At 31.8% G+C, this 23257-nt stretch overlaps 2 protein-coding genes across 8 annotated transcripts in view; one reads left to right on the plus strand and one right to left on the minus strand.

The window, feature by feature from the left end:
• LOC106667695 (striatin-3) overlaps positions 1-23257 on the plus strand; it is a 34422-nt gene that overhangs the window by 9850 nt on the left and 1315 nt on the right. Inside the window, exons 2-13 of one of the 6 annotated variants that reach the window (XM_014395798.2) lie at positions 2017-2120; positions 5785-5946; positions 6039-6444; positions 6526-6652; positions 6738-6874; positions 6936-7111; positions 7173-7342; positions 7414-7581; positions 7644-7774; positions 8887-9094; positions 9160-9328; positions 22676-22809. In XM_014395798.2, the coding sequence (XP_014251284.1) occupies positions 2017-2120; positions 5785-5946; positions 6039-6444; positions 6526-6652; positions 6738-6874; positions 6936-7111; positions 7173-7342; positions 7414-7581; positions 7644-7774; positions 8887-9094; positions 9160-9328; positions 22676-22712 (1995 nt within the window). In that variant the 3' untranslated portion in view covers positions 22713-22809. Of the gene's footprint in view, positions 1-2016; positions 2121-5784; positions 5947-6038; positions 6445-6525; positions 6653-6737; positions 6875-6935; positions 7112-7172; positions 7343-7413; positions 7582-7643; positions 7775-8886; positions 9095-9159; positions 10905-17184; positions 17222-20148; positions 20165-20516; positions 20533-22675; positions 22810-23257 lie in introns of those variants that run through there. The other 5 variants (XM_014395801.2, XM_024230664.1, XM_014395799.2 and 2 more) reach the window with 5 other exon arrangements.
• LOC106667696 lies at positions 17310-21481 on the minus strand. 2 transcript variants are annotated; one of them, XR_002911027.1, is made up of 4 exons: positions 19192-19482; positions 18912-19112; positions 18657-18847; positions 17310-18600 (listed from the first exon to the last, which is right to left on the minus strand). XR_002911027.1 is itself a non-coding variant. In XM_014395803.2 (3 exons), exons 1-3 carry the CDS (start codon positions 21271-21273, stop codon positions 18474-18476), a joined length of 321 nt encoding a protein of 106 aa, XP_014251289.1. In that variant the 5' UTR covers positions 21274-21481; the 3' UTR covers positions 17310-18473. The 2 variants fall into 2 exon arrangements, 1 of the variants encoding a protein (XP_014251289.1); XM_014395803.2 differs by lacking the exons at positions 18912-19112; positions 19192-19482 and adding an exon at positions 21271-21481.

Raw genomic sequence — 23257 nt, forward strand, 5'->3', positions numbered from 1 at the left:
TCATAATGACTTACTATGTGAAGCAATGTTAGGGGCTGAAGTTTTTTTATGTGTCTTCTTGATATAATCTTTTTTGCTAGAATTTCAATCTCATTGTTAAACATGGTGTTGTGACCATTAATCCACAACAGATAAATAGTTGACAGTTTTTGGAAGAGAGGTTAATGCCTTTAATTTTTCTTTAGGGCCATCAGAACATTAACGCTATCTAAGCAGATTACTGTGTTGGTTGGTAAATGGTTACATTTACTATATACTTTACAGCTTGTATGATAAGCTATAGCTTCAGCTGCAAAAATCATACATAGTTATGGCATACTGGCAGGAGTTAAACTGGATTGCAAGCTTTTTTTTGTAGCTTGCAATTGCTGCTCCAACTGTTTTGGAATTTTGAATCATCTCTGTAAACAACCGTAGCCAAGGAGCTTTGTCTAATTTCAGAACAACCAATGATGTATCCATGTTTTCCTTGCAAATCCAGTTGCCATGTTGAAGTTGGCATCTAGCCCTATAACACCAACAGGGTGAAAGGGAGTGTGGAACTAAGAAACAAAAATTAAGTTGCTAGCCGTCTTCTTCTTAAATGTCGAGAGTCAATGCTAGCCCCTCCTTTGAACGAATTAGGTGTAGAGGGTACTGCTCCCAGTCAAATCTCTTTTTAGATGGTGTCTATGTTTTTTAACTGGGATTTAGCTGCATTACTGTAGATTATTGACCCGTTAATCAGCATACGATGGAATAAGGGCTTGGCATACGGGTGTTAGGTTGGGACCCATACTTAGAAGTATATACAATAGTAGAATATTTATCACTTTTTCAACCTGTTGTATGACAACCTTCCAATAAATTTTGTGGTCAGTAGTTAATCTAAAAATTGAAGGCTGAATATTATTGCAGTAGGGCCCTAATTGTAATACTTTGGTTTGTGCAATTTTCCTTTTATGGGATATTATGGCTGCACTAATCCCAGATCCATCGCCTACTGTGAAAATAACCCCAGGACAGAGTTTAATGCCGCAACCGGGAATATAGCGATATCATTGGCAAATGTGATATTTTAATTTTATCCCTCTTTAATGAAGCTTTATATAGTTAATTGGTTTGCCAAACCAGCTTTCAGTTCTTAATTGAATTTTAGTTTTATGTGAAACATTTTAAAACTTTTAGAAATATAAATATGATTTTATTTTTTAATTCATAATCTTTTGTATAATTATTTGGAGATTGTGTTTTTGTTTTTCTAAACCTACGTCATACCTGACCGCATCTCATGATCCTTAAATAATTATTAACTAATCACACACATCTTTTGTATAATTAATATGCTATATTTGTTCCTTTTTGACCTCTGTTTATTGGCATTATCATATCATTTACCAGTTTCCTAAGTAATATAATATAAACTAAAAGCTGTTCATATAGCATTTAACACTAGCAGCAATAAAAAAAATTCCAAATCCAAATTACATGCCCCTTGTTATTGTTTTCTATTGGCTAAAATGCTTTTGATCTAATTAACACTTGGTGTGTTTTCCATGGTTCTATTGTGTTACGATAATTATGAGATAAAAGAACACCTCATTGACCATGTTGATTTATTGAGTCTATCTGATAAATGACTGTGCCGAGCATACTTCATTTACGTGTTTCATATTTTTGATGTAAAGAGAAAATCATTTTTCTCACATTGACCTTTTGTGTTGTAATTTATAATAAAATTTTTATTATAAATCACTTTTATTATTTATATATTTGAAGGAAATATCAACTACTTCGTGAAAAAAATTAACATTTATTTGAAAAGTAGAAAAAACAGAATTGTGGATGTATAAAGAATTCACCAGAAGTTTAAAACATCTTAATGCCACCCATGATATAAATATTCATTTGTCATGTTGATATAGATTGTAAACTAATAGCAGTCAGTTTATTGTCTGTTTTATTATTTAAAAAAATTAAATTTAATTATGAACATTATTTAATTTTAACTATTATATAATATGCATTTTTTTACAGGCTAGAATTGCGTTCCTGCAGGGTGAAAGAAAAGGGCAAGAAAAGCTGAAAGATGATTTAGTTAGAAGGATAAAAATGCTTGAATATGCCCTCAAGCAAGAAAGGTAAATTAATAAGTAATATCAATTACAAAAATAATTTACTAATTGTAATAATTCACCGATTTAACACTTAACTGTGATCCTCAGATAATCAAATGTTTCTGAAACTTGATTTTTCCTTTCTAAAGACTTTTATTTTTATATAACATTTTTTTAAACCTTCAAATGCCTATAAATTATTGATATTTGTCGTAATTTACACTTGTTGTGAGTACAATTTATTAAAATTAAATTTACCATTCACACGTGTGGGATGCCAAACGGAGAGAAATATCACATTAGGGTAGTCTCACACATGTGAGTAGGTATTGTAATTATTTATCCACTTATAGTGAGAGCTAACTACAAAGATATATATAGAAAAATTAATGGGGAAATTCTCACTCTCGCATAGACCAACAGGTCTCTAGTCCAGTCTTGATGGATTCTTGGCATTTTTGATGTTGTTGGTGAATAATATGATAGGAACTAATTCATTCTTTAAAAAGGGGTTGCAAAATAAGAACTAGAGAAAAGACTGATTTGGGAAAAGAGAAAAAGGACTAGGTCTATGGTCTGAGGGCTGATGAGTAATTAATAAAATCGTTACATTAATGCCAGGGGGAGAGTTAATCCTCTTTTGAAAATGCCCTGGTGTAAGCACACTTACTCACCTTAAATGGTTGATATATTTAAACCCCAACTGAAATCAAAATAATGAAAATAAAATATTTGATTAACTTGGGTTGAAATTCTGACAAATGAGACCTGAGTGGTCAGGAACGAAGGAAAATGATCTCACATTTTCTTCTTATGAGAGCCCAAACATGGTTGGTTGTAGACTTAATTTGAAATAATAATGACACAGAAGATCAGAAAGTAGTACGCATTTTGTCAAAAGAATAGGGTGCTTAGTGGGAAAGGGAAGCGATGAATTCGAAAATTTGCCTCACATCTAAGGATACGATCGGAGTATATGAAAAGAGTCAGCGCCTTTAGGTTTAAAGGAATTTTGTTCTGCTTTATGGTCTCAATTTCATTAAAGAAATACAGAGTTACTTTAATGAAGGCATGCTTTAAGAGCTTCTTCCAACTATTTCGCTCAAAGATGAGGGTTTCCAATTTACTTACTGTTCAGGCATAATTCACAGGCTGGATTGTGTAAGGGGCCCTTAAGAAAGACAAGGATTCTAACCCTTTATTTACAGCTGCAGCTTCAATCAATTCGTTTTTTTTTTTTTTTTTTTAAATTTATTTTTTATTTATTAGCTACCTCTTTTACCACTTCCCTTACAATTTTTTTTTCTGAAGTATGTTTCAAAAATCACCCATTTTTTAAACGATGGATTTCTATTTTTTATTACATGTAAAAGTTAGTTGGTTAAATTTTTTTTAAATTAGCTTTTATTTTGGTGGCTCAAAAATGTTAAATTATTATCTCAAGTTAACTCGGGCAAATTGGAAAGGACAAGTTTTGCAATAAACCAATTAAAAAAATTATTCAATTAAGGTTTTTAGTTGAGATAAAAAAGTCAGTGTCACGAACGGGACTCAAACCCACGACCTTCGCTACTCTACCACCTGAGCTATTGTGACTTCGATCCCCTCAGGCACTAACTTCCCATCTCAACCCCACCTTTTGAATTTTCCCTCCTTTTTGCCATTTTTCAAATGTCGTGTAATCTATTTGATTCTCGGCGACAAATGAAATGTTCATGGAGAGCTTTAGTGAAGTATACTTCATTTTAACAAGTCAAGCAGACCATGAAAACTAGTGAATTTAAAAAATTATTATTATTTACAAATGTAAAAAAATAACATAATGTATAAGTAAATGAATAAAACAATAATCATTTAATAAAAATTTAGGTTGAGGTTGGTATGTCTTGAAGCAAGGTGTCACACACAAGGCTACCTCGCAAACGGGGTTGAAGTATCATAATACGATGGTCTCGGTTTTTACTACATACACATCCTTGAAGGAATGGATACCAAATTCAGAAATATTTTCATAATCTGAATCCCTTTTGCAATTATTACTTAAAAACAAAGACAAAAGCTGTTACATTAAGCTCAAAATAAACACAACAAAATGATTACATAAAAACATTTCTGTAGCTATGGGCAGGAAAAATTGCATTTGCTCATATTCACCGGCAGAAGAGCTGCAACAAACATAGCCAAGATAAAATCTACTTAAAAAAAAAAAAAAAAAAAAAAAAAAAAAACCGAGTTAACTCGGGATAATAAATGAGAATTGCATTCATTGAAAACAAGTTATCTCGTGATGTAAGGCAGGGAGTTAGTTAATCATATTGTGTAAATGGCTTATTTTTTTATTGATGTTTATTTTTTCTGGGGCATTCATAGTAGATTTCCCTTTCTTTAGGCATAGTTTGCTATTGGAGTAGTTTCTTTCCAATTGGATATTTCAAAAGGGCATGATATGATTTTCATTATCGTTCTATGAGAAAGGAGGTAAGATTAATTGGCCTATATGATTTTGGTAGGGTAGGATCTTTTTTTTTTTTATTATTCACCATTTGGAATAAAGACCACTCTTAGCTCTCTCTCCAGCAGAGCGGTATATACAATTTTTCTTGCATGTGGTATTATTCATATCTTAATTTTTCATATGTGGTAATTCTGGATATTGAGGTGAGGAAGTGAGGTGGTTGGTGGTCCAGCTTAGAAAATCATGTCAAATATATGTCAATGGGGGGAGATTATTGGTCAACAAGGAGATAGCCAAGATGCAGAAAAGCTTTTTGAAAGATACGACACCAAAAATAGTATCAAGCCTAGAAGGATATACACCTTTTACTGTGTACCTGGGAGGAAAAAAAAACTTGAGATAAAGAATCCCCAAATTAATAGAAATTATGAATGAAGGAGTGAGTGTGGAGTTCAATCCTTTTTAAAAAGATGGTTCCTACTCACATTAAGTTGTTTTGCAACAATCCGGATTTGTGTCACTTTTGCAATTCATGTTGAGAGACGTGTTTGTAAAAACCCTTCAACCTGACGAAGAGCTAAAGGGCTCGAAATCCGGATTGTTGCGAAACAACTTAATGTGAGTAGGAACCATCTTTTTAAAAAGGAAATAATCCCCATGCGAAAAAACAATAGGTTTGGTTGAATAACCATAAGATTCTTTAGGTGATGGAAACAAAAAACAACAAGGTTTTAAAATAACTGTTTGCACAGAGAAATTTTACTGATGAAGGTGGTGGTATGGTTGCACATGAGAATTTCATGAAATTTATAGAGGCATGGTGGACACCGGTTATTGATTCTGCACAGGTTGCTAGCAGGAAGCGCTTGTTGCTGTAGGTTCCCTCAATTGCCACATCAGTGTGTTGATGTTTTTGGTGTAACAAGAAGGCAAGAGATACTCTTGTACCATGTGCGATGCCCCCAGTGGTTTTTGTTATGTGCATGCAAGTTGAAGCACTTTAGCATTTACTATTTTTGATTAATATAGTTTAAAGAGAGCAGGGAAGAATATCAAATGGTATTCTGAGCACAAATAACATTCAAAGGAAGAATCATCTCACACATGAAAGTGGGTTGCCTCAGCAGGGTTTTAGTACTCACATGTGTGAGTGCTCCACAGTTAATGTGTTAATTACAGTTCATTATTTCACATTTATGATGATTTTTTATTTTTCCATTATATTTGTTTTAGAGCAAAGTACCATAAATTGAAATATGGTACTGACTTAATACAGGGTGATATGAAACCACCCACTTTTGAAGATGCAGGGCCAGAAGTTAATGTTGATTCGGAGGCCCCATTTTCCTCTGTTAGTAATTTTACCTGGAAACAAGGTCGGCAACTTTTAAGGCAGTGAGTGTTCCTTTATTACACCTCATGATAATAATCTTTACTAATATCTATTCTAATAAACATTTTTTTCACTTTATTTTTTTTTTATTAAGGTATCTTCAAGAAATAGGATATACTGACACGATAATAGATGTACGTTCAAATAGAACTAGAACTCTTTTGGGTCTTAACAATAATGAGGAGAGTAGTGGAGTGAATGGAAATGACAGTAGCGGTAGTGGTTCGAACAAGAGGGTGAGCAGTGAAGGCCAGGGCGGGCGAAGGACACCTGCCAAAAAACCACAGCCAAGACTTGGTGGCGGACCGTCTTCTTTCCCTGAGGCGATGCTCCTTGAAACAGAAGCAGCAGTTATGGCCAACTTTGAGTTTCTTGCTCAGGCGGCAGCAGCTGCAGCCAACGATGATGTTAGCGATGATATGGATGATGACGATGACCTACAAGAGGACATGGATGAAATAAATGAACAAACAATATGTGCAGTTTCTAAGAAATCAAAAGTAATTAATATATTACTGGAATGTAAATTGTTCTGATGGTAAATAATGTTTAATTATTTTTTGTATTTATTTTTTTTAAAGCAAGGAGTTATGATCCATACAGATGATGTTGATGCTGAAGCTGAAGAAGTTCTGAACGAACTCAACTCATTAACACAAAGTGAAGGGGCTACCAACATATCACAAACTGATTCGCAAACATACTTAAGTCATTATTTTGCTAATTTTCTTCAGTTATAATTATTTTGTGATTTTGTTTGATTAAGAAAGGCATTTCATTTGGACCTTTACAGATAGTAGTAGTATTTATTCTTCTGGGGGCATGAACGATGATATGAAACGAGGGGAGGGTGAAACAATGGATTCTTCCTTAGGCTTGGGTGAACTTGCTCAGTTGACTGTGAACAACGAAGCAGAAGCTGCTTATGATGTATGCTTGTTTTTGATTGTTACAAATTTTTGAACATGCTCAATTGATAATTTGGTTTCAGCTTCCTAGTACAAAAGAATCCTTAAGAAAAATGTGGACTGCAAAGTACACATTAAGGTCGCATTTTGATGGTGTACGAACCCTTGCTTTTCATCCCCAGGAGCCTGTTCTTATAACTGCATCTGAAGATCATACGCTCAAGCTTTGGAATCTTCATAAAACAGTACCTGCAAAAAAGTGAGTAAAGGTGGTTAAATACTTTTTTCAGGTCTTTCTTTAATATACCTACATTTTATAGATCTGCATCTCTGGATGTCGAGCCACTATATACGTTTCGTGGCCATACCGGCCCTGTACTTTGTTTGTGCATGTCACCCTCAGGGGAGCAATGCTACAGCGCAGCTACTGATGGTTCAATTCACTGCTGGAACCTCCCTTCTGTTAATATTGACCCATATGATTCATACGGTGCTTAAGAATTACTTTTTTTCTCAGTTTATTTTGGAGGCTTTTAATCGATAATTCATAATAAATTACAGAGAGTACTGTGCTTAGAAACAAACTGATTGGCCATACAGATGCTGTTTGGAGGCTAGTTACGAACCCTCATAAACAACAATTGCTTTCCTGCTCTGCTGATGGTACTCTAAAAGTGTGGTCACCTGAATCAAAAACTCCTCTTGTACAGACATACTCATCAGAACAAGGTACAATAAATAAATATCTGTTGCGGAAAATAACAAATTCCTAATTTATTGTTTGCCTCAAGACGGTATACCTACTTCCTGTGATTTCGTGCGTGATGAAACTGATAAAATGGTTGCGGCATTTACTTCTGGCCATTGTGTAGTGTTCGATCTACCCACTGGAAAACCTGTGACAAGGCTAGAATCTTTGCAAGTATGTCAAATTATACTTTGCTATATTTTTCTGCTTTAAACAAGGAAAAAAAATTAATTTATTTATTTTATTTAACACATTCAGTGTGCATGTTATGTTTGCCATGATAAAGATTACTAATTCTAGGATGTATCATGACATACATGATGAGATTAACAGGCTGGTTTTCAAAAGAATCTCTGTTATTTCATACTTTTGGCATTTTCTTCACGATACTCCGATTAAAAACTAGCAGGTTTTATTGAGTTCAGTATATTTCAAGTTTTCGAATAAGATCTTGCGCCTCTGGGAAAGTTAAATTTTTACCCAGGATATTACCAACAAAATATAAATATATTTTATTTTGTGGATAGTAATTTTTGTGATATTGTAAGTCCCAAATAAATTTAAATTGTAAAAAAAAATTGTATGTCTTGGTAACTTTTTGGGGAAGCACAAGCATTGAATGTGTTAAATAAGTGTAGCACTTATAAAGGGATAAATAATTTTGTGTTGGATTATGTGCAAATTTGTTTGTAAAACAGAATTCACTATTTTTCGTGGTCCGCTTGACCAATTAATAACATTCAATTAATTAAGGTTTTAAGTTGAGATAAAAAAGTCATTGTCACGAGCGGGATTCGAACCCATGACCTTCGGCTTGATATGCCGAACTCTGCCACTTGAGCTATCGTGACTTCGAGTCGACTTGAAGTCACGATAGCTCAAGTGGTAGAGTAACGGCGTATCAAGCCGAAGGTCATGGGTTCGAATCCCGCTCGTGACAATGACTTTTTTATTTCAACTTAAAACCTCAATTAATTGAATGTAAAACAGAACAATGAATTTGTCATATTGTTGAAGCCTTATCAATTTCGGGAGCACAAGCCCTCCCCTCTTCAGTCTACGTTGTCAAATCCCTGAAATCGACATCGCTTCAATAAATATGTCGAATGGTTGTATGTTCCTGAAATTTTTTAAAAATATCTTCACATAAATCAACTAGGAAGGTAAGAAGAGGAGAATAAACAGCATAAAGTTTTGTCCATATTACAACTTACATTGATTGTGAATGGCAGTATTTAATTTTGTATTCCCAGACTTTCTAATTTTGTGCATTTTGTTTATCACAGGATTTAATAGGAAACGAAGTTGGAAGGAGGCAGATTTATAGGATAGTCTGTCACCCGCTGCTGCCAGTTACAGTTACGGCACATGAGGACAGACACATACGATTCTTTGACAACAACACAGGAAAAATGATCCACTCTATGGTCGCACATTTAGATGCTGTAACATCTCTCGCTGTTGACCCCAACGGACTTTATCTTCTTTCTGGAAGTCAGTGTTACACAAAAATATTTTGATATCAAACAAAAATGGGTTTTATTACTTTTTGTTTCTAGGTCATGACTGCAGCATACGCCTGTGGAATCTCGATAGCAAAACTTGTGTGCAAGAAATTACGGCCCATAGGAAAAAATTTGATGAAGCAATCTTGGATGTAGCTTTCCACCCTACACGACCTTTCATCGCTTCAGCTGGGGCCGATGGAATTGCTAAAGTATTTGTATAGTAAGTAAATCCAGGTTATTGTCACCAAGTTTTTCTTTGTCAAAATACAAACCCAAATTTATATTTTAATGTAAAGACTAGATTTATGTTTAATTGTTTTTTAAAGATTTATAATTGAATAGTATTTCAAATGTCTTATTTTCCTCTGGGTGTTGTTTTTTGACGAAGAAAATTAGTAACAAAGATCATATTTCTTTTGCACACTATGTGTGCCAGCTTGTTCGATCGGTTTGTACCGATAAGAGTCAGAGAGAGTATGTGTATTATGTTGTATAAGTGATATGGTTTTATATGTTGTCGCACCTTTCTTTTCATTTCCATTGTAGTTGAAATAGCCATCTGTTTATGCTGTACGAATTATGGTTTTGCAGAGCTATTAGATCATCGCTTTTTACTGCCATCCACTAATGATTAAATGAATTTGTTTTTCATAGTTAATATAGAAGATCGTATAATAATTTCTTTTAATATAGTAGGCTGTTGCAACATGAAACTAACCGTAATTTATTATAACTTATTTTCTTCTAATAATGAGTGGGGAATTATTGAATCTTTAGTAATTTTATATAAAAAGTAACTTTTCTTTTTGTATTCACTTGTTGTTATTGCACATTTATAAATTTCCAATCTTCTGTCATTCAAAATAGAAAGGTACAATGATTTCTCCTCTAGTTTCACAAGTTCTCTTGAAGGTGTTATAAATGTGCTGAAATGATTCAAAATTCTTGTGTTTCATTATTTAGTATTTTATTATTTAAAGCAGTGGTATATTTGTTTTCATCATTAAATATACCACTATCTAGGTGTAATGTTAATGTTTGCACTATGTAATATTCTGAATACAGCATGTCCACTATAAATGAATAGATTAAATAGGATTTCTAGTCAAACCAGTTTTCCTTTTAGTTTGGTTACCTATTTGTTGGAATTCTATCTTTGTCTAATTAAAAAAGATATATAAGAATATAAAATAAATACAAATTTTACTGAGGGAAGATGGATTTTGAAACATTTCAATAACATTTTTGTATATTGTAATTTAAAATGAGCCTTCAAAATCAACCTCATGTTTGTGATTAATAATTTGTTTATTTATTTTTTTCTGTGATTGTTTTTATATCGTGTATTTTAGAGGAAACTAGAAAACAGACTGGGGAATAAAAATCATAGTTAAATATCACTATTTTAATTAATACATTATAATAGTTGATAATGTTTTGAGAATTTGGTTATTCACAGAAAAAAGGTATAAACAATTTATTCAATGAAACTATTATATTAGTGTGTGACTAAACAATGCTCATTACCACAAATTAACAATGGCAAATCCTTTTTTTTTTGTGTTTCATTTTATAATGAACATATTCTAGTTACATGCCAGTTTTGAGTTTTGTCTTGTAGTTGTGCAAAATTTAAATAGTTCATTCATTCATTCATGAAAAAATTACATAATAATAAATAAAAGGAAATTAATCGTTAATTCCTTGATATAAATTTATATACTATAGCTCTGTGATGACAATTCAGTTAGTTGTAGCTTGATAGTTTGAATGTTTTAAGGATGACATATTTTATAAAAAAAAAATTAATAAATAAATAAATTTAAAAAAGTGAGTTTTTGTATTTAAGTGAATTAAGGAATGGAGATTGCAAATTTTTTCATAATGATTTAGTCTTGTATATTATTATAAATTACTTTTATCTTTATTTAAATACAACATTAATATATATTACATATATATTAATATATTTATTCGCTTTTTGTTTGTATTATTTCATTTCAAATTAAAACAAAATGCTTGGGATTGTACTGTACCATAATTTAATATAATATGATGTGAATAATTTCATAGTATAGAGTCTAAATAATTTATTATTGAATGGAAAAATGTATTTAAAAATATTTAGTCCATATTGTGCATCAATAGTATAATTTTTCAACTTATATATGTGCCCTTCTGTTATACAAAGTTCAGCAACTCGCATTACAACTGTAAATTGCAGTTCTACCCTCTTATGCTAATTATATTTATGTTCAAAAAAAGAGAAAATAATTTGGTAAACTATTTTTAGTATATGTTCTATATTCACATTATCCACTGTAAATATGAAAATGTTTGTTATATTTTTTGGTTATATAAGTATCAAGGATTCAAAAGTAACTTTCTGGATTCTAAGTATAGTAAATATTTTTATTTTAAATGTACATTATAGTGTCAAAAAAAGAAAAAAAAAGAATTTCAGCTATTTGTACATAATTTATTAATAATAAGTAGTAACAATAAAGAGGAATTATAACATTGTAATTATACCCAATTAATATAACTTTGTTATTAATGTGGTCCCACTTGTATATCGTATTTGGCACTGTGTTAATGATTAATTATATGCTATATAATAATAGAACAAAATACATGTAACAAAAAGGACCATTGTTTATGATATATAATAATAACATTAATAATACTAATTGCGATATACATTGTCCATGTAACAAAAGAAAATGTGAAAGGTAATATGTACATAGCAATGGTGTGTAGAATGTGTTCTAAATTTTGATTTTAGAAAAGGCGGGAAATTTTGTTTCTTATGTCTATTATAGATAAGACGCATTACATCAAACAACAAATGGTAGGTAGGACTTCCCTAGAGTATTATAAAACTGAACTAATAAAAAAGTGAAAAAAAGAAGGATAATATTGTAAATATGTATGATTTATTTAGAATGTATGATTAAAAAAAGTTAATACACAAAAATCTTTGAAGCTTTTCACTTATGTCTGTTAAGAGTTTTGTTTTGGATTTTTAACTTTCTCCAATTGACAACACCGTAACTCTTTTTTGACTTTTTGTTCAGAAATCATTTAAATATGTTTATAAATTTATTAATTTAATTTTGCGTTTAAATATTAATTGTATCTGTTTTCAGCTAAAAATCATACTAAAAATATTATTTACATAAAGTTAAGTATAATGTCAGCAGCATGACAATTCTTTGGGCCCATATTGGCCAAGTTTTTGGAAAATTCTATTCATCCATCCGTTAATCCAAAGACAGTTCCAATTGCAAAAAGGTATATAATTTTGGAAAGGAGTTGGTTGTAATCTTTTGATGGCATCCATTCTGATTTTGTGGAACTCCATAATGAGATGAGTAGGTATTGAATTGTCTTTTGCACAATAGGCATTTTGTCAGACGTGTTTCGGTGTTTCGGTCTAATATAGACCATTTTCAGTGACCAAATAACAAATTTCATACCCTAAAGATAAAATTAACCTTATGAACAGAAGTGGAGGGAGTATATCATCTAACATGTCCATGTGAAGCGGTTTACATCGGCCACACATGCATGAAATTCAGCCAATGTATTCAAGAACACAGCAAGAGGACGGAGAAAAATAATAAATCCTCCTTTGCTGAACACAAATGACCACACTTTTCATTAGATATCAGATATTAAAATTCTTCAAAACATACCATGCTCCAAAATCACTAATTATTAAGGACTGAAAAATTAATTAAACAAAACCCAGATCCTGTACTATTGACTGTACTGCTTCCCGTAATAAAGTAATAAATGCTTATTCTGGAAAAGACAATGATTCCCTACCCATCATCTTGGTTGTAATAATGCAAAAAATTACATACCATCCTTGTGCAATTTTATTTAAACAAATGATTATCTTCAAACCACCTGAAGTACCCTTTTTAATCTTAGTTTTTACCAATGCAACAAGTATCGATCTTAGTTTTCTTTTTTTGTTTTTTATATTTTTATTTTTTTATTTATTTATTTTGTAATAAAATACTTCATGGGTAAGTAATTTTGTTTCCCACTTTGATCAATCTGCACTGCAATCTTTATATAATTGTCGTATAGAATCAGTACTACTGAATAAGGAATAATATTACCTTAAGTACAAATTTGGTATTGCAAATATATGATGCATATAAAAACAATCATAAAAATAATAAAAGAGAGGGTTAGAATGACAGGAAGGCTTTTGACCATCAATCCTTCCAAGAACCTGAGTAGGAGAAAACAGACAGAATAGGTCGTGTATTTTTGGGACAAAGGTTTTTCTATTTCTAGAGCAGAAATCACTAGTACAAAATAACATGTATAGCTGTATTTGCAATACAACGCTTGGCGATGCTGAGCCAAACGGTGTAATCTTGATTTGCTGTTACTTCAAGCAAAATTGTGTGTACTATTATTATATGTTAAGGGTGATTGAGGAATATCGAGTACTCCACCACCCTAATTATGTGAATGGTATGTAAATTGAAAAGAATGCATTTAAGACTGAATGAGAGTGAGAGTGTGTGCTTAGATTTAAAAACTGACTTGGGCCTTTGACATCTAACTTTCGAGGTGGAATGGAGGTCTGACCCCAGGCCGCCAAAACCCGAGGTGGGTGATTTATTGTAAATCACACAAAAACAGGTATTGTTGGCAGGTTTTTTTTAAAATAAGTTGAAAGGTCATGAGCCAAATTAGGACTATTTTACCTTTGCGGAGAGAGCCAGGGATACCTCTCACTGTTCTTATAACTATAGTTAACTACTTTCGTGGTCCGCTTGACTTATTAATACATGACAATTAATTAAGGTTTTTAGTTGAGATGAAAAAAGTTAATGGCACGAGAGGGATTCAAACCCACGACCTTCGGCTAGAAACGCCGCTGCTCTACCACCTGAGCTATTGTGACCTCGACCTTCGAATCCCTCTCGTGCCATTAACTTTTTTTCATCTCAACTAAAAACCTTAATTAATTGTCATGTATTAATAGGTCAAGCGGACCACGAAAGTAGTGAACTAATGATTTAAAAAAATGAAGTACACTTCACTAAGCTCTCCGTCGCCAATTCAATTGTCGTCGAGAATCCAAACCGATTACACGACATTTGAAAAACGACAAAAGGAGGGAAAACTCATAAGGTGAGGTTGAGATGGGGAGTTGATGTCCGAGTGGATCGAGGTCATGATAGCTCAGGTGGTAGAGCAGTGGCGTATCTAGCCGAAGGTCATGGGTTCGAATCCCTCTCGTGCCATTAACTTTTTTCATCTCAACTAAAAACCTTAATTAATTGTCTTATTCGAACCCACGACCTTCGGCTAGAAACGCCGCTGCTCTACCACCTGAGCTATCGTGACCTCGACCTAAGAATCCCTCTCGTGCCATTAACTTTTTTTCATCTCAACTAAAAACCTTAATTAATTGTCATGTATTAATAGGTCTATAAAATAAACTATATTGCACAGTAGGGGATGTGGCACCAGTGTCTTTTTCCATTGGTGACCATCGTAGTACTGTGGGGCCACAACGCACGACACCCCCTCTCTGTATTATGAGCATTCATTAAATTCTTATCAGTGAATAATTATTTAAATTATAGGGAATGTGACAATTGTTTGATTCACAGTTAATTTTTTTAAAAATTATTTGAGGTTTTATTGTCTTACAGTTTCTTTATTTATCCTTGTTCTTATTATTTTATTATGATTATTATTATTTTTAGTTGTTTATTGATTTTACTGCTTTATTTATTTGCTTATTTATTTATTTAAATTTTCATACATAGGGTATTTAGTAGATATTTTAAGAAATTCATACAATCTATTTAAACAGGAGGATTTATCACTCAATATATCTTTTAAATAGTTTGGAAGATTGACAGATTCTATATTTGCTTTAAGGTGAGTGCATTCTGTTAAACCATGGCAAGCGTTATAGAGTGGTGGTGGTTCTTTGGCCACGAGGAAGCCATGTCTGTTAACAAGTGTGGCCTTTCCTCAGTCTAGACAACATCACTTCTTGTCTGTTCTGTCGAGACGAAAATTCCCATCTTTTGACAGAGCCCTTTGTCTTTTAACTTGTTGTTGTTGATGTTGTACCAAGCTTGTTTCTAGTCTATTCATATAACGTTCATAAAGTGAGATGCCAGATAGTTACATGGGAATGATGGTACAGGGTTGTAAGATGTAATAGTGCCTTTCTCCAGTAAGTCAGCCTGAGGGTCCTGCAGTCACACACATAAAATTGCTTTGATATTTTCTGACCTTAAATATTTGATTTGGAGGAGGATGTTGTAAATTAGGGATTTTTGGAGAAAATATTTCTGGCAGCCAGTACTGCAGACAAGGATACACTAGTAAACATATATTTCTTTGGATTTCTTGTATGTGAAAGTGACACTAAATTTTATGGCCAAGAGTTCCATGGTGAAGTTACTCCTTTTGCATGCTGCTGTTTTAGATATGTATGTTTTGAACCCGTCGTTTTCTAACCAACTATTGGTTTTATTTAGTGTAAGTTGAATTTGTTGCTTTCCTTTATTGTTTAGGTTTTCACTGCTGCAAAAATGCCCAAATCATCAGCATATAGCATTGCCTGGATGGGCAAATATAGTGAAGATGTTAAGGAATAAACAGAAGAGAGTGGCACTGGGCATACATCCCTGAGCAACTCCAATACTCATCAGAAAGGGGGAAGCTATTAAAAGTTCTGTTTTTTTAAAAAGTTAAAAAACAAATGGTGTGATCGGTTTGGGTGCATGAATTCTAGCTACTGACTTGCAAACCTTTTGAGTTGAAAGCTGTGGGTGTTGTGACAGTTATGTTTTGTGTTGCGAGCATGATTATGATCATCCAATCATGATTGGAATGAAATTGAATTTTTATCATGGTTGCCATTAGGGTATATCGGGGTCCAAAATATTTATTCTGTTCATTAACTATTAAATAATGTTTGGTACCTGATTACTGAGTTGTTCAATCGTGGAAGATGGTAAAGAGGGGGTGGGGGTAATGAGGATGCCGATGGGACTGAAGATTCAACTACCGTTTGGGTATAAGTTTGCTGGGGGTTTCATGTGGTTTTAATAGCGTTTCTGCTTGTTTAAAAAAATCTTTTTACTGGTGTAAATGTTTTTGATTTTTTTTCTCAAACAAAACATACATGGTGCGTTTTTTTGTCATATGTTGGATGTGGCCCAGTGCAATTGAGCATACGTTAACAGTACTTTGACGGTTGTTGGTTTCATGAATGGAGTCTTCCCATTCCCATAATTTCTTGCCTTGCAGAATTTTCTTGTGTGTGTGTGTAAATGGTAACATGAAAAACATAGCATAGGATTGGGTATATATTGTCTCACTTTTACCTGTAAAAAAAATTGAGAATATTTTCTCTGAAATTGTTGGTTTTTGAAAGTTAATAATAAGAGTCAGTATGTCGACCGAGCCATTTCATGATTCTAAATACCTTGCTACTCCTTGGGCTTGCAGTACATTTTCAATTTCCTTTTCTGAGCAATCTATTAATTTGGAGACAGTAATTACCCATTTTGAAAAGTTCAAAGCGCGATGAAGATTAAACATTGCAGGTAAGGTCCTGGGGTAGAACCCAGCGGCCCTGCATTCGAACTTGACATACTTACAAATGGGCTTTTTTCGGCACCCACAGGGTTCATATATAAAATATAAAAAAAAAATAATAAACACATGCACTGGTGTATGTATGAACTTTTATACTTATATAGTAAATCAGTAATCAGACATGTTATATACAGTAAATTTAATTTGTTTATTGTCCCTTTCCCAACACCAATACATATATGTATAAACGTTTTGCAGAAAGAAAAAAAAAATCAGAGTAATAATTAAAATTATTATTGTTGTTTTCTTCTGAAAATTGTTTCTACTAACTTACTCTGACAAAAATCACATTTTATTATATTATATGGCCATACATTTGCATTATTGTATGTACTACTTATATATTTTTTTAATAATATTATTTATATATTTTTGGAATATATGCTTGTATATAATTTATTATACTTAATGTTTTAGCCTGTTCGCTGAGACACTGTAATCATGGAAGTCCCACACATACGTTGTGGCATTAAACTATTGTTTCAATCAGGTTCATTCAAATCAAATAATTTACCACAAATTTCGTCTCATTTGATCTGATTTTATATTTGGTTGGGTTTGTATCGTACCTAGGTATCAAGCTTATTATAATTTTCTGTACGTCCACGTGGGCTGTAAAGGCAGGTTATTTATCAAGTGGTGATCTCAATTGTACTTACTTTTTCCTTCCTGAATATAATTGTTCATTCGGTCCAATAATTGAGATTTATTAGTACTTAACCTGTCCATTAGTTTTTTTTCCGCATTTTCCCTTCAGAACAAACCCTTGATGCTTTATATTCTTTATAATCATAAATCGCTTACCATTAATTAAGTAAATTTTGGATGCAATTTCCAATCATGTATGTCTTTTACTTTGTTATAATAATACAAAAAAATCACCAAAAGATTCAAGACATTGGTGAATGTTCAAGTGAGTATGCACTTTTATATACATATGCCATGAAAAGTTTGGACCTAGAAATCTTAGACATTTATTTTGTCTGCATCTTTAATCATATGGTACAACATTGATACAACCATTATTGGACAAATTAGGGTGGCAAACACTGGTTTTTGAATTGTATAGGGAGTGGTATTTACACACCTAATATGTTTAATTGGTTTGTGATTGTCTCGTACAAATTTTCATTCAATCAACACTTCTAAGAGTTTTTTCTATTTTACCACTCCATGTAAAGTCTTCATTAGTTACTTTCCTTTGTATTAATTAATTTTATTTAAATTTATATTAATTATATTAAATTAATTTTTATGAATCCCTTTTTTGACGCGTTTATTTTATTAGCAAACTTTTATACATTAGTTGTCTTGTAATTACCGGTGCTCAATGTGAGAAGTATTTGTTGAACCAAAGTTATGATTTATATTTATTCAAAAAGTAACATTGTGCTACATAAAATTGACTTATGTTTGCATTTGGCAATTGTGTACTTATGTAATTACATTAACTTATGTAATGTTTGACAAGAATTGCATCAATTTAAATACCATTTTTGACATTTCTGGCTCTGTTCTGAATTTACACAATAATGTCCCAAATTGTTACAAAATCATTAGAGTAATAATTTTATAAAATGATCATATTGACTGATGTATTTGGTTTGTATATTATATAATTAATGTTATAGTGGAATTTACACAAATTAACAAAATTGCTAATTATTTTAAAAGATTTTCTGTATAGGTGGAAGCTTTACTAGGTTTTAGACATTGTCAGCTTGGAGTACGTTCTGTTCGCTTGCAAGAGGCATGTATTGTTCGTTGTCTCTGTAGTATGGCTCAGCTGCTTGTGATCTATACATCCTTTCTTGCCTGTATACTGGATGGTATCTTAAAAAAAAAAAAAAATGGTTTAAAGAGTTTTCCTTGATATTGCAAAAGCTTACCTTCCGTTTTCATCCATGTAAACCAAGTCAGTTATAACCCTTGGCTCCCTATAAACGTTGTTGGTCAAATATCTTGAGTTTAGGGCTCTACCTCGTCCTCTGCTACCCATAACCCATATTGGATTTATGTAGCCATTAAGCTCTTGTCCAATGCAGGCGCATATCAATGACAAAAAGAGGAAGAGAAGTCGCTGCAATTATTTTGTTCGTATAATGAAAATGTTGGGTTTATGAACTAGTTAATTTTTTACATACAATTTTACATTAGTACCTATGTATGCATTGGAAATAAATTAACAAATGGAAACTCTAGTTTACACTAGTTACACCACCACAACTCTCTCTACTAGTTTACACCATCTTATTAGTGTCATATTAAATAATAATTTAAAAAGAATTTATGTCTAAATCGGTGCACAATGATTATTGTTTGTGGGAAAAAAATGTAAAAACATGCTGAGGAACACACACAATTCAGTTATAAATAAGAAGAATAAATATGTAAATATAAATATATAAATAAAATAAAATTTACCAAGATAAATATACTACTTTAAGTAGTAATCTTAAGTATTAAGAAAGATTAAACAAATAATTCATTGATCAGTTCCCCTGGGGAAATAGAGATTCCTATTTTATAATAAATTCCCCGGATCACTATTTATTTCTATTTTTTATGTGTAAGGTGTACATAGTTTGGACATGGCTTTTAGCCTCAAAGTGTTTAGCTTAAATGTATATAATGATGGTGTTGGTCTATGAGTCTAAACTCTCGCAGGTTTAGATTTGTCTACTTGTTTTGGCTTGAGTGAGGAATACTAAATCAACTTTTTCAAATTTTTATTTTGAAAATATAAAAATATTAGTCAGAGAAAGTAATACAAAGAAAAGCAAAACACTAGAAAATTTATATATACATTTTTTTAAAACTATTTAATAAGAAAACGTAATGTAAACAAAACAGATATTATGTATACAGAAATATATACAAAATAACGTACAACATATATAAAACAATCTTTAAAATGTGATGTTTCATAATAAATTGGTTTTTATAATAAAACAAAAAGAAAGAAAACGAATAAGAAAGAGTGAGATGTTAGTAATGAAAATAGGAGTGAATAAGCAAAGTAAAAATATAAACATCATATTATGTAAATAATAATTCGTATTATGTATGGCATAATAATTACGTATTCGTATCTCATATTATGCAGTTCAAAAATTAAAATCTTAGGAAGACAGCCAGGCATGTTGGCAATTTGTCTTTTCCATTAGCTATTAAATTTTTTCATTGTTGTTGAAATCAATTTTTTAAAATGTTTTCGTGTGTTACAAATAAGGTAAATGTTAGTAATAAATTAATTATAAAATATATTAAATATTATGAATAATTTAATTATAAAATATATTAAATATTATGAATAATTTAATTATAAAATATATTAACTTTTAATAAAAATAAATAATGCAAAATTCCAACTTTTTACAGAAATAAAATATTTCTATTTGAAAATGGGACAGGATGCCTAAACTTCACTAAAACCATGAATTTTATTTTTACAAAACACGTACAAAAAAGAACTTTTCATCTATGGATTAAATAAAAATTAGCTTCAAGTTCCTACACTCAACGTATTTGTCACAAGTTAGCAATAAAAGATTTTTTTTAAACTAAAAGAATCGATAATAAAGCTTTAGTGCTGTCTTTCTAGGATATTTCGAAATTGATTTTGGATTTGTGTTGAATACTTAATGACGAACGATACAATTGAAATGTTCAGTTGTTTAAAGTAAATTATTATGAAATAGATCAGATGATTGTTAGGCCTATTTGACGAGAACCTGTGACTATTATAGAAAATTGGCCTTTTGACGGCAGCCGACAAAAAATAATTAAGTATGAAAAGGACCCATTAATGTCAATCAATTACTGCGAAGTGGAAGCCACAAAATGCTTTGTAGTGAACATAAAAACTGACAAACAAAAGGTAAAATTAAATCTAGAAAATCGTTATTGAAAGGATGCATATATTAAAAATAGGAAATTCTGGCAGTGGAATAATAAAGGAAGCAAGTTGGAAGCGAAAAAAAGGCGTATTCAGGACGAGTACCGGAAGCAAACAGAAGTGGACAAAAACAGGACTGCGGGGGCGAAAGAGATGACCTGAGAGAGAGAGAAAGATATATCTGGACGCATGAGCATGGATTACCCCGGGATTTTGGGAAAAATAAAACATTTTAAAACTTCGCGAACAAAGACAATATTCTAGTAGAATTACTGGTGTTCGATTGTGTTTGGTAATTTTTCGCTTTGTTCTAATGCTGAATCCATATATTGATCAATTGCTATTTTTCTTTTAAGGGTGAGGAGGGTATTTGTTTAAACAAAAAATAATGGTAAATAGATCAAATGGTCGTTAGTTCTACTCGAGTAGAGGCGCAATCGTACACGGGCAAGAAATTAGAATGAACTGTCTTCACTTGTGAATTTGTAATTATAGAACTAAAGCGGGTACTTGTGAAGAAATTGTGTATCTTTATATTTATCGCACAATGAAGTGCAAATTATGTTAAAAAGCAGCTAAAACAAAGCATAAACTGTCTTCCTTACCATTTTCTGTTAGTAATCGCTGTTTTGCGTCTAGGAAGAGTACTGTGCGCAATTCAGGAAACAGGATATTTATACCTTTATACATGAAATGACGGTCCTTGGCGGTCAGGCTACGTGAGTCTTTACAAGACTTAGCCAGCCGTGGTTGGTGTTGCTCATTGAGGTTTTTGGTCAGTTGGTTTTTTTCACCTGCAAAATATAGGTGAGAAGCAGTTAATTCATTTGCCATTGAACGAACAACGGATGGAAAACGGGAAACCCCATCCTTGTGGGAGATGGTTTAAAGAATATTATTAAATAATACATAATAAATTCCCCAGATCTCTGTTTCTATTTTTATTGCATATGTTTGACTTACTACCACATTGATTTTTTTTTACTCTGGTTTTCTGGTGGTGTGTTACCGTTCCAATCATTGATGCCTAAGCTTTAAAAAGTGGTGAATAATTTGAATCTAATAGCTTATGGATTTTTAAAAGGTCACCTTTTTAACTTCTTAGATGTATGTTGCTTAAAACTATATTTTTTAGTTGTTTCGGATGTTTAAAAATGCGTATTGTATGACAGGATGGTACTAAAAATTAGGTTCCGAAGACTAATAACTTTTTTTCAATTGTAGAATATTTTAGATTTGCTAGACAAGCATGGCTTTCTAAATGAAAATGGCAAGACTAAGAAAATAGAAAATAAGCCTCTCGATATAATTGTTTCTATATTATAATTAACTATTAAAAAATCAAGTATAAGGCAATCAAGGAAAACACTCAGTCCTTCATCAAGCTTTATTTTTATTTAGAATTTATCCTCTTTATTATAAAACTATTATTAAAAGTTCACAAGGTTAACAAATATGAAGAGAAAGTAAGCATATTCCTCTTCTCCAAAAAGGCAATCTTTTGTTACACATTTTAAATGAATTTATTGTACGTGTCGACAAACAAAGATATAGTTCACTTTTATATATTATTCGGAAAATGTGAGATGCGGTCTGGTGTGATGTAGGTGTCAGAAAAACATTTTCTTTATCGTGCCAATGTTTCGATCTTTGTTGAGATCATCTTCAGGACCTGGGATTTACATTGTTTAAATTTAACTAATACAAGTCACACCAGACCGCATCTCACGATTTCCGAATAATTATCGACTAACGGTCACTAATCACCACACACTCTTATTTATAGTTTTGATGGTAGGAGTTGGTCGGCAAGTCGGTGAACACATGTTGAATCGGCATTGGGTCCCAAATGGTCCGTCTACATAACAATCCGCGAGTGTAGATAGACTCAAAAGCGACCCAGTGAAAGATCAACAATACATCTATTTATTTAAAATAAATAATACGATAAGGGTTAAGATAATTTTAATTCAATACCTTTTTAACAACTTCCTTTTTGCTTTTTTTAAGTTCTCGGCCTCGAAATGTTCGTTCTATATGGAAATGATAATAAATACTGAAGTTGGAGTGGGTAATAATTCACTAACTGCAAGTTCATGGAGATGATCGTAGATGTACATAAATACATGATTTTTTAAATCCTCTTGTTTCTATTTAATCGATGCCATTCGGGGATACTAAAGGTAATATCGTAATATAAGAGGTAATATATCTTTTAAAAGATTTTTTAAATAATCTTTAAATAAGCTCTCTTTAAAGATCTTTTAAAGTAATTTAATATTTTAAGATGTTTAGATTTATATTTTCGGTAAAAATTGTACGTTGGTTTAAAAATGTGCTTTTACATTAAAAACACTAATTTACAATATACACAGATGGTCAAAATTAACTCAAAACCCTTAATTCAAGTATTGTTCTAATAACTCGAAATCCATTATAAAAACAGCTAACATTTCAACGACATCTAAAAAGTAGTTTTATTCAACAGTTTTTAAGTTTTATGTGTACCGGAGGTGTGAGTTACGAGTTCGAATGCCTACCGCTAGATCTACGATAACGTTTGCTTCACGATTTTTTGTAATAACTCGAAAT

The sequence above is a fragment of the Cimex lectularius genome, unplaced genomic scaffold (assembly GCF_000648675.2).
Source record: "Cimex lectularius strain Harlan isolate CLEC.00 unplaced genomic scaffold, Clec_2.1 scaffold70, whole genome shotgun sequence".
Classification (NCBI taxonomy): Eukaryota; Metazoa; Arthropoda; class Insecta; order Hemiptera; family Cimicidae; genus Cimex; species Cimex lectularius.